This window comes from Galeopterus variegatus, unplaced genomic scaffold (assembly GCF_000696425.1).
Source record: "Galeopterus variegatus unplaced genomic scaffold, G_variegatus-3.0.2 Scaffold10252, whole genome shotgun sequence".
Classification (NCBI taxonomy): domain Eukaryota; kingdom Metazoa; phylum Chordata; class Mammalia; order Dermoptera; family Cynocephalidae; genus Galeopterus; species Galeopterus variegatus.
Window position 1 is genome coordinate 1 of NW_007736363.1, and position 18,580 is coordinate 18,580.

At 59.8% G+C, this 18,580-nt stretch overlaps 1 protein-coding gene across 1 annotated transcript; it reads left to right on the top strand.

Moving 5' to 3' along the window:
- Positions 1 to 263: 263 nt before the first annotated feature.
- On the top strand, positions 264 to 9,950 carry FRMD1 (FERM domain containing 1; the record flags this gene model as incomplete). The annotated part of the gene is made up of 7 exons (XM_008594153.1): positions 264 to 419; positions 1,065 to 1,130; positions 1,321 to 1,389; positions 4,900 to 5,074; positions 5,525 to 5,848; positions 6,738 to 6,817; positions 9,705 to 9,950. Coding segments are annotated over 7 exons (1,116 nt in total), but the record flags the coding sequence as incomplete, so codon positions are not given.
- Positions 9,951 to 18,580: the final 8,630 nt, after the last annotated feature.

The following is an 18,580-nucleotide window of genomic DNA, read 5'->3' on the forward strand; positions in this document are numbered from 1 at the left end:
GCCTGTGGGGTCCTCGCCCCGCCGGCGCCGCGTCTCTGTTTCCTCCTGTGTGACCCGGAACGGTGCCCTCCCGGGCTCTGAGCTGCCCCGGGGCTTCCCGCACAGCCGCTGCCCTCCTGGCACCCTGTCCCTCTGGGCCTCCCCCATGCCCAGCTCGTGGTCCGGCCCGTCCCCAGGGGCAGGTTCTGAAGAGCCGTGGCGTGTTGGGGGCAGAATCACCACCCGGGTGGAGGCATCTAGACGTCCCCTCCGTCCATCCACAGATCATTGCTAAGAGGGGGACCGACTACATCCTCAGCCACTTGCCCGCCCTGCACCGCGAGCAGCGTGGCCTGAGCCCCAAGGAGGCCGAGCTGCGCTTCATCAGGGAGGCCTGCCAGCTGGAGGACGTGCCCGTCCACTTCTTCAGGCTGTACAAGGTGGCCGGGGGCAGGGGACAGGGCCCGACCCCAGCACAGGGACACACGGAGCCCCCACGGCTGACAGTGTGACCAGGACCCCAGGACGGGGTGACAGTGGGTCTTCAGGACATGGCTGGGCTTGGTGTGATGGAGGTTTAAGTCGTGCTTGTTCATGGAGGTGGGACTGCTGGTCCTCCGGTGGGTTTGGGTGACATGAAACCTTTGTGGACTGTCCTGGGAAGCCAAAGCCCGCCCAGCTTTTGCTGTGATAAATGAGTTTTTGGTCTAATACTGGAACGAAGGAGACTGTCTGTGAACAGACTTGGCCTCCACTATTTTCCTGCCAATGTCCACACGCAGCACGGCATTTATTTCTTAGGGGACAGCCCTGCACAGGAAGAATTTGGGGACTGACGTTTGATCCATTGAGGTTTAAGGAGCTCGAGTATGTTAGGTGAATTGAAAGACAGAAGGTGCTGGGGGCAGGTGGCAGTGAGCAGCCTCTGGCATTGACAGGGGTCCTGGGAGCCAGCCTGGGGCCACAGTCAGCTGGTTCCTGGAGGGCCCATAGCCCCTGGCCGGACTGACCACGCCCCACCTGCCCATGAGGCTGGGCCCTCCCCAGGTCCACGACCTTGACCTCTCTGACCTGTGTGCGTTTAGGATAAAAAGGAAGATCACCCGACCATTGTCCTGGGACTGACGCTCCAAGGAATGCACATCTATCAGGTGACTGGCCAGGCTGGCCAGCCTCGCGGAGACCCTCCCTCTCCCCTCCCCCTCTCTTCCTCCCCCACCCCTCCTCTCCCTCTTCCCCTCCTCCCCTCCCCCTCCCCACAAGGGTTGGGCCTCACTGCCCCTCCTTCCATCACGGCGCTGCCAGCCCCTCCTGGACATGCCCATATCTCCTGTTTTGCAGGAGGTGAGCCACTCTCGGCAGCTGCTGTACGACTTCCCCTGGCCCCATATCAGGAAGCTGGTGTTTCTGGTGGGTGTCTGTTGGGGGATTCTCAATGCTGCTAGAGCCCTGGAGAGCCTGGGCACTGTGTCTGTCCTCAGGGTGCTTCCCTGGCTCTGCATCCCCACAAGGTTCACGGTCCCCTGCTGCNCTCTCCATGTCGAATTTCCACGCTTTGTAAGGATGCCAGTCATATGAGGGCCCACCCTAGTGACCTCATTTTAACTTGATTGTCTCCAGGTACTGTCAGTCACTGAGGTCCTGGGGCTAGGACTTCAACATATGAATTGGGGCGGGAGGACAAAATTCAGTCCTGACAGGAACAGCACGGGAGCCTCTGATGAGGCTGGGGACACAGGGAACTCCCGGCGCCTGTCAGGCCTGCTGGGCTCAGGCGCGAGGGAGGCAGGCAGAGCACAAACCGGGATGACCACCTGCCCCTGTGCAGCCACCTTCTGAGGGGGCCCTGTCTCTCACCACCCAGGCCTGCAGGACCCTCGCCTCCTGGGGAGCCCAGGATAGATGTTTCGGGCTGGTCTGCTGGTTCCCCAGCTCCGCCTGTCACAGCCAGGTGTCTGTAAGGTAGCAGCTGGAATTGGGGGTGGTTGGTGTCCACAGACTAGGGTAAAAGTGTCAAGAATAAACCTGCCACACTGGCCTTGTTGACACAGCTCTCTGCGGTCAAGCTCAGCCGACTGGGCTCTGACAACTCCCACCAGCAACTGCTCCTGGGCTCCCCGGGGTCGTCCTTTCACTCGAGTTTATTCGAGGGGCTGTGCTTCACCTCCGTTCTAGGCACTGAGCTTTGACAGTAGCAGAGGGCTCTCCCTGGGCTTATTACTCTCTAGGATAGGTGTTTAATTTCTTTCCAGCTTTTATAGGAAACACATGGTGGCAACATTCCAAAAGTAGAGAAATTACTAATTTTAGAAAGCAGGCTCTCCTGCCATGCCCTCCCAGGTAACCAGGTAACCAGGTAAATCTTGGGTCGTTCACTTTAAGTTGGCCAACTTCATACCGGCTTGTAGACATGGCTACTTTTAAGTGACTTATCCCACAGCCGGGAGAGGGTGCTGGGGTTGCAGGGTGAGATGGTGTGGACACGCACTGTCCCGTTGCGTCCCTGAAGGTGTGCCTGCAGCATGCGCCCGTTTAAGTATCAGCCGGTGACATCCCTCCCTATGCTTGGGGAGACCAGTCTAGTAGATGAGCCGTATTTGACACGTGGACGTTGGAGATGCTTCCTCTGACCGGCAGCCTGAGAAGGGCCACGAGCTGCATTGGCGGGTGTCGCTTCTGCTGCGCACAGGCTCACCTGAAGCCGAGTTGGTTTTCAACAATCTGTGATGCCAGGGAATGATGGGACTGCTCTGTGAAGTTCTTTTTTTTTCTTTTTAGACAATGAGTATATATTTATGGATTTGGAGCAAAAACTCAGCAAATACTTTTCAAAGGACTGGAAGAGAGAAATACGTAAAGTAAGTGTGAAGGGCAGATGGGAGAGAGGGTGGGTCACCACAGGGGACCTGCTGCTGCACCCCTGCGACAGGCTTCCCAAGGGCACTGGCACCGGGACCTTTCCTTGTGGCTGCCGTGGTCACCTGCTCCTGGAGGGGCCCCCCCTGCCGACGGAGGTAAGCACCTGGTAGACATGCTTGCTGTCCCCACGGTCCCCTGGCATGACCGTCCTGTGAGTTGACTGATGGTGGCAGGTTAGCGGGCTCCCACGCCCATCTGTGCCAATGCTCTTGAATGCCGTAGACAACACTCCACTCGTGTTTTTTCTTTAATGAATTGGCACAGCTTAAGCTCACAGCCGGGTATGGAAAAATTCCAGGGGCGGCTTCACCGTGAAATCCGCCCAGCCCTCGGCTCCACGCAGACACTCTCATGCGGCCTTTCCCGCTCCCTTTCCCTTCCTCCACAGGGAAATGAGAAACCCAGGGCGCCCTTCGTGGTCTTCCTGAGAGTGCAGTTCTACGTGGAGAACGGAAGGCTCGTCAGGTAACCGTGACTGGCTTTCAAGGGCACTCCCTGGGATCGTGGAAATCCGCCAGGTGACATACAAGTCACGGGAAGGCCAAACACTTAGATTTGAGTTTATTCTGAAAAAACAACGCACATTATATTTGCTGTTGGCTTTGTGGGGGGCACGCACAATAGTTTATTCGTGATTGAAACACATAAAAATTATGCTGTGAAGGTAAGAGCTCTTCAAGCACAGGTGTTTTGTTCTCCAGGGCGGGTACTTCTACCTGGGTGTGGGCTTTGCAGATCCTGTTTTAAGTCGGGCTGTGCTTCCTGCTGGGCTTTTCCTGCTCTTTGCTGCCCCCATTGCCGGCCTCTGGGCCGCAGAGGTTCCCAAGACGGTGATGGGTGAGCTGCAGGCCTGGGGGCTCCATGCTTCAGTGTCTCCTTAGAGCTGTAGGTAAAGAAAGAGCTCCCTCGGGGCTGCCTGAGGACCCCGATCCACTCGGAGACCAGAGCGATAGGACACGTGAGCAGGGCCTGGGTCTTCCAGGAATCCCCTAAGTAGGTGCAGGTCTCAGGCCGTTGGCTTCAAAAAGTGGTGTGTGTGGTTGTGTGGAAGGTTCTAGAGATTGAGGGGTGTGGGTGTGTGGAAGGGTCTGGAGCGGGAGGGATGTGTGCTTGTGTGGAAGGCAGACCTTGTGCTATGGGGGCTGATCAGGATGGGTGATATCACGGTATCAGAAGAAAATCTGGAATTAAGGTTGCCTGAGCCTGTCTCCTGCTCCGTCCTGGACATGCCCATATCTCCTGTTTTGCAGGAGGTGAGCCACTCTCGGCAGCTGCTGTACGACTTCCCCTGGCCCCACATCAGGAAGCTGGTGTTTCTGGTGGGTGTCTGTTGGGGGATTCTCAATGCTGCTAGAGCCCTGGAGAGCCTGGGCACTGTGTCTGTCCTCAGGGTGCTTCCCTGGCTCTGCATCCCCACAAGGTTCACGGTCCCCTGCTGCTGCCACTCAGCACACAAACCCTGCGCCTCCTACCTGTCCTCAGGGCTGTGCCTGGCTGGGCTCTGCTGGCGTCCAGCATTACGGGGCCATGCTGAGGTCCTGAGGCTGTTCTTATCGAAAGAGGTCTTCTGGCTCCTGAGTGGAGAAAAGAAAGGGAGAGAGGACAAATCACAGACACGCACCTGTTGCAGCCTCTGTCCCTCTTGTCCCGGCCCCAGAGCTGGCTCCCTGGGCCACCCATGGCTGGGATGCAGGGGATGCAGCAAGACTGATGATGTCACGTCCCACCCTGGCTCTCCACACCCCCTTAGGCAGCTGTGGGCAGGGAAGATTCTAGCATAGGAGAACTCCTCTGTATGCTCAGGTACCTTCTCATCCCCAAGGACAGAGTGGAGCACCCTGGGTGCAGCGGCCACAGAACCCGTTTGCATACAGACATCAAATTTGTGGAACGACACCCTCGGCCACTTCCCGGCTGGGGTTATGCTGACGTTCCATTTTTTCCCGTCACCAGGGCGATGGTTTTCAGTTTGTAAAGTTGCGTGTCCCCCCGTTTGTTCAGGGCAAGAAGCTGGAGATCCAGCCGGACGGGCTGCCGTCGGTGCTGAAGCTGGTCTACTACACGGGCTGCGCCTGGCGCTCCCGGCACCTGCTGCAGCTGCTCCGCAGCAGCCACCAGCTGCACCTCGGCCTGCAGCCCGCGCTGCGACAGCTGCAGCAGCTGGAGGCAGTGGAAGGTGGGCGCGCCCACCCGGGTCAGGCCAGACGCTCAGATGCAGCGGCTGGGCTGCACCTTCTCTTTCTCCTGTCATGGGCGGTGACCAGTGGCTCCCGTGTCCCCCAAGATGTTCCGGTCAAGGGGGTAGTGGTGACCCACCTTCCCCAGCTGTGCTTGGAGCAGGATTCTGTAGATGGGGCCAGGGGAGGAGGACAGCTTGAGGGCTGCCGTGACCTTCTGCGTTGTTCTAGAATCCCAGGCCTCGGTTTCCCACTCCTCACATGGTTTGCCCCAGAAAGAGCAAAAACGCACGTTATGGAAGGGTCCAGCCTCAGCATCCCGCCCTGCCCAGCCTCTCGTTCTGCCTCATCTTCACCTGACAGGAGCTCGCGCACCTGTCCCTGGCTGTCCCCACTGTGTCCTGGAGCCGTCTCTGCCTGGCTCTCATGCGTGCTTCCCTCCTGCACAGAGAAGAAGCACTACCGGGAGTCGTACGTCAGCGACACGCTGGAGCTGGACCTGGACCCGGTCGACAGGGGCTGCCCAGGCAGCAGGGACGGCAGCCGGTGCCCCCGCCACCGCCTCTCGCTCTGCTCCACCAGCAGCCACAGCAGCTCCCACACGTCCGGCATGGAGGTCGACTCCCAGCCGGAGTCTGGGGAGATGTCAGTGGACGAGTCCACGGGGGCTGAGGGGCTCCTCGGGAACACATCGTCCAGCAGCCATGGCAGCAGCAGCCATGGCGGCAGCAGCGCAGGCCAGCCCCAGGCTGACACTCAGGCCCGGCCGGAGGGTGAGTCTGCGGCCCCACCAGCCCCAACTTTCCCCCCAAGTGTTGGTCCCCTGAGAGAGACCAGGCTACATGAGGTCATGAGTCACAGGAAGTGTGCCAGAACATGCCAGAAGAGGCCGAGACTGGAGGATGGAGCTGCCTGCCACCTGCCATCGGCATCCCACCCAGCACAGGGTGGCCACATGGCCAGGGTCAGGGACAGGAGTGGGGTGTCCTGGGGTGTGAATGGCTGAGGTCCTTTAGCTTCCTCTGCAGTTCGTCCCACGGTGGACTGGCCTGGCCACTGAGCAACCCCACATCCTTGACAGTGGATGTGATGGAGTCATCTGAGGACTGGCCTCAGGGCCTGATGGCCACCCAGGATCAATCAATATCACCCAGAGTCACCTAAGGTCACCAGCATCACTAAGTGATGACTACCCCGCCTCACCCAGGGTCAGGTAGTTTCTGTCACTCACCAGTGTGTCCACCATTAAATTTTGAATGCCGGGACACCTGGTAAAGGACCGGTGGCCTTCATCTCTGAGGCTTTGTCCACACTCTGTGGCTCACAGTCCAGGGGGATAGTAACAGAACACCACATTTGCTTGGTGACAGCCCGTTTTATCAGACACCAGAATTTTGTCAACCAAAGCAGCTACAGTGTCAAGGCACGAGGGCAGAGTGTGCCGTGGGGACAGGCAGCAGCCCTGGCCCTCTGCCCACCTTTCCTCTGAGCCCAGCCTCTACCCCAGCCCCAGGCCCGGCCTCACTGAGGGCCCCGGGTCCCACCGGCCCCACAGGGAAGTGTCCAGGGCTCATGGTGGGATCCCACCCTGGCAAGGAGGAGATACCACCTGTTAGACGGGACCCAGAAGCCTGGGACCCTGCTCACGCCCCCTCCCCATAGCTGCCGGCCAGGAGCCCTTCACAGTGGTGCGAGTCACGCTGCTCAAGACCAGAGGCTGGAGCGCTGAGGCCCCACACCAGGTAGGGCCCGGGCCCCACTCCTCCCATCTCCCAGGCCCGCCGTCCTAGGCCCACCCAAGGGCCCTCAACAGAGAGCCCTGGAGATGCCAGGCAGGTGGGGAGGGCGAGGCTCTTGGGGAACAAGGCAGCTCGGGGCTTTTCACAGCCTCGGCCTCAGTTCCCGAGTGAGTGCTGGCTCCATGCAGTGGGGAGTGTGGGTCCTCCTGGTCCCGGGTTGTGTGAACCTGGGTGTAGCCTGTGTGTGGGTCTGTGTGTGGCCAGCATGTGCCGTGCATGTGCTCTACATGTGGACCTGTGTGTATTCTGCATGTGGATCTGCATGTGCTCTGTCTGCTCTGCATGTGGGCCTGTATGTGCTCTGTGTGTGGACCCGTGTGTGCTCTGCGTGTGGACCCATGTGCTCTGCGTGTGGACCTGTGTGTCCTCTGTGTGTGGACCCATGTGCTCTGCCCGTGGACCTGTGTGTGTGCTCTGCCTGTGGACCCATCTGTGCTCTGCGTGTGGACCCATGTGCTCTGCATGTGGACCTGTGTGTGCTCTGCGTGTGGGCCTGTGTGTGCTCTGCGTGTGGACCCATGTGCTCTGCGTGTGGACCCATGTGCTCTGCGTGTGGGCCCATGTGCTCTGCGTGTGGACCCGTGTGTGCTCTGCGTGTGGACCCATGTGCTCTGCGTGTGGACACGTGTGTGCTCTGCGTGTGGACCTGTGTGTGCTCTGCGTGTGGACCCGTGTGTGCTCTGCGTGTGGACCCGTGTGTGCTCTGTGTGTGGACCCATGTGTGCTCTGCGTGTGGACCCATGTGCTCTGTGTGTGGACCCGTGTGTGCTCTGCGTGTGGACCCGTGTGTGCTCTGCGTGTGGACCTGTGTGTCCTCTGTGTGTGGACCCATGTGCTCTGCCCATGGACCTGTGTGTGTGCTCTGCATGTGGACCCATCTGTGCTCTGCATGTGGACCCATCTGTGCTCTGTGTGTGGACCCATGTGCTCTGCGTGTGGACCTGTGTGTGCTCTGCGTGTGGACCTGTGTGTGCTCTGCGTGTGGGCCTCTGTGTGCTCTGCGTGTGGACCCATCTGTGCTCTGTGTGTGGACCCATGTGCTCTGCGTGTGGACCTCTGTGTGTGTGCTCTGCGTGTGGACCCATGTGCTCTGTGTGTGGACCTGTGTGCTCTGCATGTGGACCTGTGTGTGCTCTGCGTGTGGACCTGAGTGTGCTTGGCGTGTGGACCCGTGTTCTGCGTGTGGACCCGTGTCTGCTCTGTATGTGGGCCCATGTGCTCTGTGTGTGGACCCGTGTGTGCTCTGCTTGTGGACCCATGTGTGCTCTGCGTGTGGGCCCATGTGCTCTGCATGTGGACCTGTGTGTGCTTTGCATGTGGACCTGTGTGTGCTTTGCATGTGGACCCGTGTTCTGTGTGTGGACCTGTGTGTGCTCTGCATGTGGGCCTGTGTGTGCTCTGCATGTGGACCTGTGTGTGCTTTTCATGTGGACCCGTGTTCTGTGTGTGGACCTGTGTGTGCTCTGCATGTGGGCCTGTGTGTGCAAAGCACCTGACCCCCTGCTCCATGGAGCTCACAGCCCAGCCTGAGAGACCCATGTGGAAGCATCGTGCAGCCTGCATGTGGCCCTGCCTGTGGCTCTACATGTGGTACTGTGTGTGGCCGTGCACACAGACTGGCCACCCTCCTCCCCTCCATCCAGCTCCACCATCCAGTGGGGGGCCCCGTAGGTACAAGGCTCTATGGGCTGTGCTTCATGTCCTGGAACCCATGGGTGGGCTTGGGGTTCCCATCCTGGCTCTGATCTGATGGGGGCCCTGGCCCCAGGAGGGTGGGGCCTCTGCTCCAGTGAGCCCCATGATGAATCTTCCAGAAAGAAAGAGAAAACCGGGCTGTGGCTGAGCAGGAAGCATGAGGCTGAACTCAGAGGGGGTCGGAGCTAGACGCAGGGAGGAGGGGAGAAGAGGCTGCATGTCCCAAGTGGGGCTATGACAGCAGGGCCAGGCCAGCCCAAATCCAGGGCAGCCCATTTAGCAGAGGAGATGGTGCCTTCCCGAAGCAGCTGGGGCTTGTGGCCAGAGACTGTCTGCTCTTGAAAATAGTGTTGATCGGAAACAGGAGAAGCATGTGGAAGGCAGATCAGAGCTGCTGCCATGCATCTGCCTCTGCGCTACATGGGGGTCCTCAGGGAGGATGGCGGGGCTGTCGCGGCAGAGAAATCCCGTGTGAGGCATCACCTCCAGGTGGTGGACGTGCCCATCTGGACGGGATCTGGGACAGTCCCCTCTGAACACAGTCTCCTCCGATGTGGAGTGAGGGCAGCTCTTGCTGTCCCAGATGGCTCTGGAGCTATGTGCGAGGACCCCACCTAGAGCCTGTTCCCAAAGCGCAGCAAACAGTGAGCAAATGGCCCAGTGAGTTAGAAGGAAGATCATAGCTGGGGAGAGAAGCTGCAGGCGGCCAGTGCCCCGGGGGCCAGGGCCAGAGGCCCCCTCAGGGCTCACTGCGGGGGACAGGGGCCCCAGGGCTCCCGAAGTGCATCGGAACAGAGCGCCTGAGCCCCTGCTCTACAGAGCTCACAGCCCCCCGAGGGAACCATGAGGACATGTTGAGGGTCAGTGATATTATAAGGAAACTGAGGCAGGTGGCTTGCAGTGCTGTTGTGTGCCAGGAGGCCGGGGGAGGCAAGGGAGGAGGCAGCCTGGCTTATGGGACCAAGTGAGCATCCCTGGTGGGACGGCCCTTTAGGCCGAGACCGAGCATGTGCAAAGAAGCCGTCCAGGTCAGGTGGACGTTGGCAGGCAGGTGCAGCTCTGTAGCTAGACCAGCATGGATGGAGTCTGCAGCCCCAGAGGGGAGAAAGCCACAGCCCATGGTCTGTCCCTGCAGGTCGGGGATGTGAAAGCCGGCAGCAGTGAGCAACGGCACAGCTGCAGCCTGGACGACATGCGTCTGTGCTGGCCGGCCCCATGCCCTGCACCTGCCTCACACAGCTGCACCTTTGGCTGCGCCCCAGAGGGAGGGCTGGCCACCCCCTGCGAGACCAGGGCCACCCTCCACAGCAAGAGGCCCATGAACTGCTTCTCCCTGGACTTGCTTGGGGAGGAGCCACTGCCACAGGAATTTGTGGTGTAGACACCGCCCACATAGCCCCGCCAGCCCTGGAGGTGGCTCAGCCCCTCCCGCACCACTGCACATGGCCAGGGCTTCACCCCTTCCTGCCCACTGGACATTCCCTGCCTCCTCAGTCGGCTCTCTCTGTCTTCTGTAAGAGGTGTGGCACCAGCTCTGCTGTCGTCACCCTGGGAGGTGACGGGCAGGTCCCATGCTCCCTGTGCCAGCCATGGTCTGCCTGGAGCTTCTCCCACTGAGGCCTCCAGGGGCCAAAAGTCAAAGTCTGGCTACCGGTTTTCTGGGAAGTCACAGGTCAGTGGTGGTGGCGGCCCCTGAGGAAGCCTCCAGTCTGGGACAGCAGGCGTTACAGGTGAGCCCAGACCAAGCCGAGAGCTCCTGGGACTCCCCGCACCGGAGCTGGAGGACTCCTGGTCACCGTGCGAATCCTGCTCGCAAGTGCTGGGCCCATTGGACAGAGGCCCTTCTTGAGTATGGGCCCAGGCCCCACCGGGAGACCCCTGCCCACCACCCACCCACACAAACACTGCACCGCTGGCAGGGGTCAGTGGCTGCGCCTTCCCTTCCAAGCTGGGGGCTTCAGAAGACCCACAGCCCCCGGGTCTTCTGGGGCAGGCAACCTCCCACCTCGCAGTGCCACCAGCCCTACTGACAGGTGGCCTTCTCCAAGCTATCACTGCTGCAGCCCAGCTGCGAGGGGATGGCTGTGATGACAGATGGACAGGAGGCTGGTTCTGTCACTCAGCTGCCTGCTGACCAGTGGCCCACTTTCCTTCCAGGAGGCTCCAGAAGGGCTGCTCTGGGGCAGGTGGGACTTGGTGCCTCAGCCCCACTAAGGGCACAGATGGAGTTTCACTTCCCTGTGGACCCCTCGGGCTCCTTCCCCTGTATTGGACCCCACAGAGCACAGCTGCTGTCATTCCTAAGCTGCACATCACCTTTGGTATCCACACTAAGTTGGTCACTGTGATGCCATGACTTTGACACACTGACCTTGACCCCAGATCCCCTGTCCCTCTGCTGTCTGCTGTGTTGTGATGACCCCACTTGGTCCACATGACCCCAGACTCCTCGCCAGGTAGCTTCTCCTTTCTGTGAAAGGCGACCTCGTGTGCACGCCCTGGGCTCGTGTAATAAAGACCAAAGCCTAGAGTTTGGGCAGGGACAGCCTGCCTGGGCAGGCAGGTGGGTGGCTGCAGCTGAGCTGAAGGGACACTCACAGTAAACTAACTCAGGGCATGTGACTGACCACTGAAGGCTTCATCCCAGCACAGTGCTGGGTCCTAGCACTGCCATGGACAGCACGACGTGGAGGGGAAGACTGGCCACGGTTCTGGGTGCACTTTAGGGCTGTGGAGTGGGGTGGGCATTCAGAGCTGGTTGGGGCCCGACAGCCCTTGCGCTCCCCAAAGGCTGGCTCCCTTCAGTACAGAATGGAATGGGCCTGGCCTGGTCACAGGTCCCTGCCCACCTCCTTCCTTTAGAGAAACTTTGAGAACAAGAACCTGGCCCTACAACTGTCAGGGGAGGTGCCCACCAGGGTGGGGGATCACGGCTGGTGGTACAGACATGGAGCAGGGCCAGAGCTGGGACCTGCACACATGCACACACGCACATGAACCCACATGCATTATACACACAGGTGCACATGCACGGTGCATGCACACGCACCCACACGCATCATACACACATGCACACACCAGCACATGCACGGTCCGCACACACACACACATGCATTATACACATGCACACACCCACACACATGTTGCACACATATGCACCCACATGCATTATACACACATGCACACACACATGCGTGTTGCATGCACACACACATGCATATACACAGATGCATATGCACAGTGCATGTACATGCACCCACATGCATTATACACACAGATGCACATGCCCGCACATGCATGGTGCACACAGGCGCACACGCAGGCACACGCACCCACATGCTGAGACTGCTCTGAGGTGGAGTCTTTGAAGGCCAAGGGTCGGTTGCCTGCACCCTAGCACCCTGCTGTAACTTCCCCTCGCTGCCTCCATCCCTCAGCTGCCTACAAGAAGACAGCTTGAACATGCTGTGGGTGGACATCCCTGGAGAGTGGGGGTCGAGGGAGGTCTCTCCTGCCACTGACGTCCACGTCCCTGTCCCACAAGCAGACATGGAGGCGTCGAGGAGCACTCAGCCTCAGATTCCCATTTGCAGACAGGATGATAGTGCCTTTGTCTCTGCTCCTGTGGCACTCCATTCACANCAGGGGAGGTGCCCACCAGGGTGGGGGATCACGGCTGGTGGTACAGACATGGAGCAGGGCCAGAGCTGGGACCTGCACACATGCACACATACACATGAACCCACATGCATTATACACACAGGTGCACATGCACGGTGCATGCACACGCACCCACATGCATTATACACACATGCACACACCAGCACATGCACAGTGTGCACACACACACACACATGCATTATACACATGCACACACCCACACACATGTTGCACACATATGCACCCACATGCATTATACACACATGCACACACATATGCGTGTTGCATGCACACACACCCACATGCATATACACAGATGCATATGCACAGTGCACGCACATGCACCCACATGCATTATACACACAGATGCACATGCCCGCACATGCATGGTGCACACAGGCGCACACGCAGGCACACGCACCCACATGCTGAGACTGCTCTGAGGTGGAGTCTTTGAAAGCCAAGCGTCGGTTGCCTGCACCCTAGCACCCTGCTGTGACTTCCCCTCGCTACCTCCATCCCTCAGCTGCCTACAAGAAGACAGCTTGGACATACTGTGGGTGGACATCCCTGGAGACTGGGGGTCGAGGGAGGTCCCTCCTGCCACTGACGTCCACGGCCCTGTCCCACAAGCAGATATGGAGGCGTCGAGGAGCACTCAGCCTCAGGTTCCCATTTGCAGACAGGATGATAGTGCCTTTGTCTCTGCTCCTGTGGCACTCCATTCACAGGCTGGCCCCCTGACGGTGGCATGTTGGCGCCTGGCCCAGGGCCTGGGTCCGGTGGCTGTGGTCTGTGCCTTTGTCACTACAGAGGTCTCTTAGGGGGGTGGGGTGCTCAAGACAGAGCTGGGGATGTGGGCCCTGCATATGAGCAGAAGAGCCCTGGCCTCAGCACCCTTGTGGCAGCTGCAACAAGACCACGTGCCGCGAAGCCCGTGACATGCCCGCCTGGCCCTTCACACAGGGGGACACCCCAGGGTGAGGTATGCGCTACATCCCCTTGTGTCTGGAGACTGAGGCTGGGAGTCTCTGAACAGTTCTCATGGGGCAGGCAGAGCCTCGTGTCCGGCATCCCTGCTGGTCACCTGGCCACACACTGGGGTCCCAGGGACTGTAGAGGCCAGGCCAGCCCTCACCTAACTGTGAGCATCAGCGAGGGCCGCATCAAAGCCAGGACCAGGCGAGGCACTGGGGACCCAGGCTGACCCTGAGAGGACACACGTCCTCCGGGCCTCATGGGCAGACGTGGGGAGGTGTGCCGATGTCCATCCGCCACCGGGTGGCGCTGTGGGGAGACCGACTGTGGGTCGTCGGGTAGGCAGAGGCTTCCTGCAGCCTGCCTTCCCTGGGGGCTCAGGCGGGCTGCTCTGAGGCCCGGGGCCTCGGCTTGGTCTCTAGGCCCCCAGGCAGCGGCCCCTCCCCAAGTGCACCCACACCCGGAGAGGTGACAGCGAAGCTGGAGTGGAGGAGGTGGCAGCCGAGACAGCGTGGCCCTCCTGTCCAGAGAGGGACAGGTCCCAGGGCTTCAGGAAAAGCCAGAGAAACCAGCGTTTCCGTTTGCATAAGTTAGCAGCAAAGGTCTCTTTAGCAAAACAGCTGTTTTCCAGGAACATGGATTCTAGCTGGCAGGGGACGGGGATGGTTCCTGAGAAGGGCTGGCTTGGGGCCTGCGTCATGAGCAGATGCACTTTCACCCAGGGCCAGGGGAGGGTTCTGCGGCCTCCCAGGGGTGGGCGTGGGGAGGGGCACACGACAAAGCCCCCAGATACCTTCCTCTTACACTTGTCAGGGGCCAAAAAACAATCCCGCCTTCCAGATTTCCTCTGGACACCCAAGTAGCGGGCGAGTAGCCGGCAGCCTGACCCTGGCGTGGCCTCGGCCTGGGCTCCACCCGCCCCCAGCGCCCGCTCCCTTCCCACCTGCCCTGGGTTCTGCTGCAGAAGCAGGGGCTGTGGGCCGCTGCTGTCCTTGCCAGGCAGCGACATGGGGGTGACAGAGCCCACTCCCAGCGGTTCAGAGGGGCAGCTGGGCACCCCGGGTGGGGTGGGGCGGGGCAGGCTCGCCCCCTCCTCGCCGTGGTGCAGTGCAGACCCCCCAGTCCACGGTCCGACCTCTAACCAGGCACGTTCGCCCTGGAAACGGACTCTTCTTGGTGAAGTGGAGCCCGAGTCTGGATCCTCTCTGGGCCTGGATCACCCGCCCAAGCTCCCTCTTGGAAGACAGAGAATTCCAGATAGAGTCGCTCCTTCCTCCAGAAGAGCCTGCTTGCTCTGGGCGATGGCGGCGTGGGGTGCGGAGGAAGAGACCGCGTCCTTCAGCTCTTCAGGGAGCATGGGATGGGGTCTCCAATGGCAGCAGGCCCCGCAGTCTGTGGAGCCCCTGTGGACTCCGTGTTCTTCCAAGCAGGGTGAATGCACCGCAGTGACGAGGCAGATCGAGCTTTGGGGCCATTGATGCGTTCACACAGTTACGTAGTTTTGTAAAATTTGCAGAAGTAGGAGTTTTTAGCCACCAGTGCTCGTGACCCGCGGACCCTCGGCTCAGCATTCCTCCATCGTGCCCCTCTCACTGTGGTGGCACCGCAGGCCTGTGGCACGTTGGGATCTGACCAAGGGGCAGCTGAGTTGGAGACGCATGAGCTCAGGTCTGGTGGGAGATGTGCTTGGGGTTCATGGTCACGTCACTGGCTGTGGGGGCAGCAGAGGCTTCCTGGAGCCCTGAAGCCACCCACTCCTCCTGTGCTGGGACAGAACCACGAAGGGCCAGAGGTCACTTCGTGATGTGGACGTGTCCTACCAGCACCAGAGAGTGCAGGACCGGAAGAGACACGAAGCTGGTGGCAGGAAAGGCTCCAAACGGTTCTCCCTGCACTGCCAGTGACGCGCTGCGTGGGAGAGTGCCCTCAGACCGCCAGTGCTAGGACACAGATTTCTGCCACCGTGCCAGGAGGAAGCTGGGCATTTGACATGATGAGGTGATTGGCAGAGCCCAGCCAGGAAACGTGGGGAAATGCCACAGGTGAATTCCCTCCTCATTGATCACAGGCAACTAACGACAGTGCGGTCACCCTGGATCTTGTGACTATTTGTGTTATTGGACAGCTTTTTGAAAGTTATGGTTTGATGGTTTTTAAACGTTCCTGCATGAGTTTATCTTCGTACCAGTTGTGGCATTCACAATTTTATCTGTTTTTTCCTGGGTGGGGGGGGTCCCATCCCCATCAGATTATGAAAGTTTCAGGCCACAAAACCAGACCCATGGTGGGGATGCTGGTCTCAGAGCCTCTGGTGACAGAGTGGCCGATGGTCAGGGACATGTGTCTGAGTGTCTGGCGGATGGAGGTCCCTGACTGCCGGGGACAGTGTGGGCTGCAGTTTTCTTGGACACAAGCTGAGTGGCTCCCCTCACCGCGCTGGCCCACCCCTTCCTGTGGCTGGGCTGAGGCTGTTCTCTGGCTACTCGCCATGGTCAGCGTGGGTCCTGAGTGCCACCTCGCTCTGTCTGGGTGTCTGCACTCCCATGGAGCAGCTGGGCCTCCGCCGACACACGTGCAGCTTCTCCCCACCTGGCCCTTCACCGCTGTCACCAACAGTCGTGAGAGCACAGCAGGTGCAGGGCTCAGCCACGAGCAGAGACTGGACACCACCATCATGGAGCGGCCAAGGTCCATCCCATTTCCTTGATGTCAGGCCCTGGTCCCCTCGAGGTCCTGCATGCCTGGACCAGCTGCTGGGCCTGGTGCGGTGGCACGGGAGGAGGAGGGGAAGCTGGGAGGGAGCGTCCTGCGGGGTGTGGGACAGGCTGCCCCCAAGCAAACTTGGGAACAATGGCTCCAGCCACCTCAGAAAGGACGCAGCCCCAACACAGTCTCACGACAATGCCACCTTGGGAAGTATGACTGGAATGTAGCTGTATCTCAGAAATGGCAGGGATTCTCTTTGTCCTCTGAGGCCAGGGGTCACCCGGCACAGGTGTGCTGGGGGGCACACAGCTCCGGGGGCGTGAGGGCCGCTATACGAGTTACCACAGCGTGTCCCTCAGCTCCAGGATCAGTGCTGGTCAGCCTGTCCCCCCAGCCTGCTGATGTCGCCTTCTCTGAGGGTCTCCCATGGTGGAAGAGGAGGGGGCTCTCTGGGCTCTTTCATTAGGGGATAAATCCCACCATGGGCCCCACCCTCGTGACCTCCTCACCTCCCAAAATTTCCCCCTTCCACCATCACCTTGGGGGTCATGGCTTCACCACATGAACTTGGGGGCATGATCAGTTCACACTCACGGTGTGACCCGCTATCGTATGTGTGGGGTAGCGAGCTCAGGGGCACACCTGCCCCATCCTAGTGTTGTGGGAAAACTGTGGGTTCCCCAGCTACGTCCGGGTTCTTGGTGCCTCGAACAAAGAACTGGAAGAGACACGCCAGTGAAAAGCAAAGGACAGTTCATTTAGTAAAACAGAGAGTACACTCCAGAGAGGACGGAGCGGGCTCCTGAGACGTGTAGCTCAAAGCCCGACAGTTCCCTTCCCAGGGTGCGAGTCCTCCAGCTGGACTTGGGTGTTTGACCATTGGTTGAGCCCTGGCAGTCTGTGGACTGGCACCTTAGCTAGTGGGAGCTCACTGGGCCTACCAAGTGGTGCCCTTCGTGGGGGCGGAGCTCCCGTGTGTCCGTGTTTCCTGAGGCTGTGCACGTCTAGTCCTCAGGGACCCGGCCGGACCAGCCATCGCAGTCGCAAACAACCTGGTTTTCTCTTCCCGCTCTTGTCCTTTTCTATTTTCCCACAACACTAGTTCTGGAATCTTCAAATCAGGATTTCTGTGCATTTGTGGCAGCGTCCCTAGTGCCAAAAACAGACCTGGTATACAGTAGGCACTCAATAAATGGAATGAGCAGATGAAAGGCCCACGATGCCGGATGCTCAGTGTGCTCAGCCCGCTGCTCACGCTGGGTGTGCCAGCTGTATACACTTTCTTGCCCACCAAGGCCGAGGGCAAGTCCTGGCAGTGGCGGTGGAGCCAAAGTCCCTCCCCACCCCGGGCGCTCGGGCCTCTTGGGGGCGCGGCTGAAACTACGGACAGATGCAAAGCGCCCATGGATTCCGATGGAGCTCACGAGACAGGGGAGAGGCCGGGAATGGCGAGGCCATTTCACGTGGAGCTGACAGCACAGGGACCCACAGTGACACCACAGGAGGCCAGGATTCTCCTTCCTCTTCCTGCACAAATTGAGTGTTTTCCGCTTCTGCTGCCGAGGTGGAGCTAGAGGCTGCATTTTGTGTCACCACCAGCATCACTGAACCCCAGGGCCAGGCGCAGCCCCTTGGCCGTGTTGAGGGCTGCAGCCCCAGCCCTTGGGACTGGTTCTCTCTCCCTCCAGCCACACACCCTCCTCGGCTCCGGCCTCCCTCCTCGGTTGCTTTCTTTGCCTGGTTTGTCAGGGCAAGGCCATGCACTCCACCCACAGGCTCGGCAGGGACTGAGGTTCAGACCCTTGTGATGGATCCCACGGGATGGCCCCAGGGACAGTCCCAGACAGATGCAAAGCGCCTATGGATTCCGATGGAGCTCACAAGACAGGGCAGAGGCCGGGAATGGCGAGGCCATTTCATGTGGAGCTGACAGCACGGGGACCCACAGTGACACCACAGGAGGCCAGGATTCTCCTTCCTCTTCCTGCACAAATTGAGTGTTTTCCGCTTCTGCTGCCGAGGTGGAGCTAGAGGCTGCATTTTGTGTCACCACCATCATCACTGAACCCCAGGGCCAGGCGCAGCCCCTTGGCCGTGTTGAGGGCTGCAGCCCCGGCCCTTGGGACTGGTTCTCTCTCCCTCCAGCCACACACCCTCCTCGGCTCCGGCCCCCCTCCTCGGTTGCTTTCTTTGCCTGGTTTGTCAGGGCAAAGCCATGCACTCCACCCACAGGCTTGGCAGGGACTGAGGTTCAGACCCTTGTGATGGATCCCACGGGATGGCCCCAGGGACAGTCCCAAGGCCCAGGCAGCTCTGCGCCGGCCGCTGCCACACCTGGGCACTGCTCTCATCCGCAGGAGGGCAGGCGGGTTTGTGACGTGCCTGCGTGCCCTGGGGACCCCACTCCACAGTGTGTCCTGTGAGCCTCTGACCCCACCCTTCTCTTCCTGTTTCCATGACCCAGCATGAGTCGTGGTTGGTATTTATTATGGTTCCCTGGGAATAAACCAGGTTTGTCGAGTCCACATGAAACGTGTTTATTTCTCAGGCGCACACGCTAAAAGCAGTGACAAGAAACACTTTTTAAGGGAGAAACACTCTCTAACACGATGAGCCCATCCACACCCTCTCCTTCCTCTGGGAGCTGGAAGACCTCTTTCGGGCCTG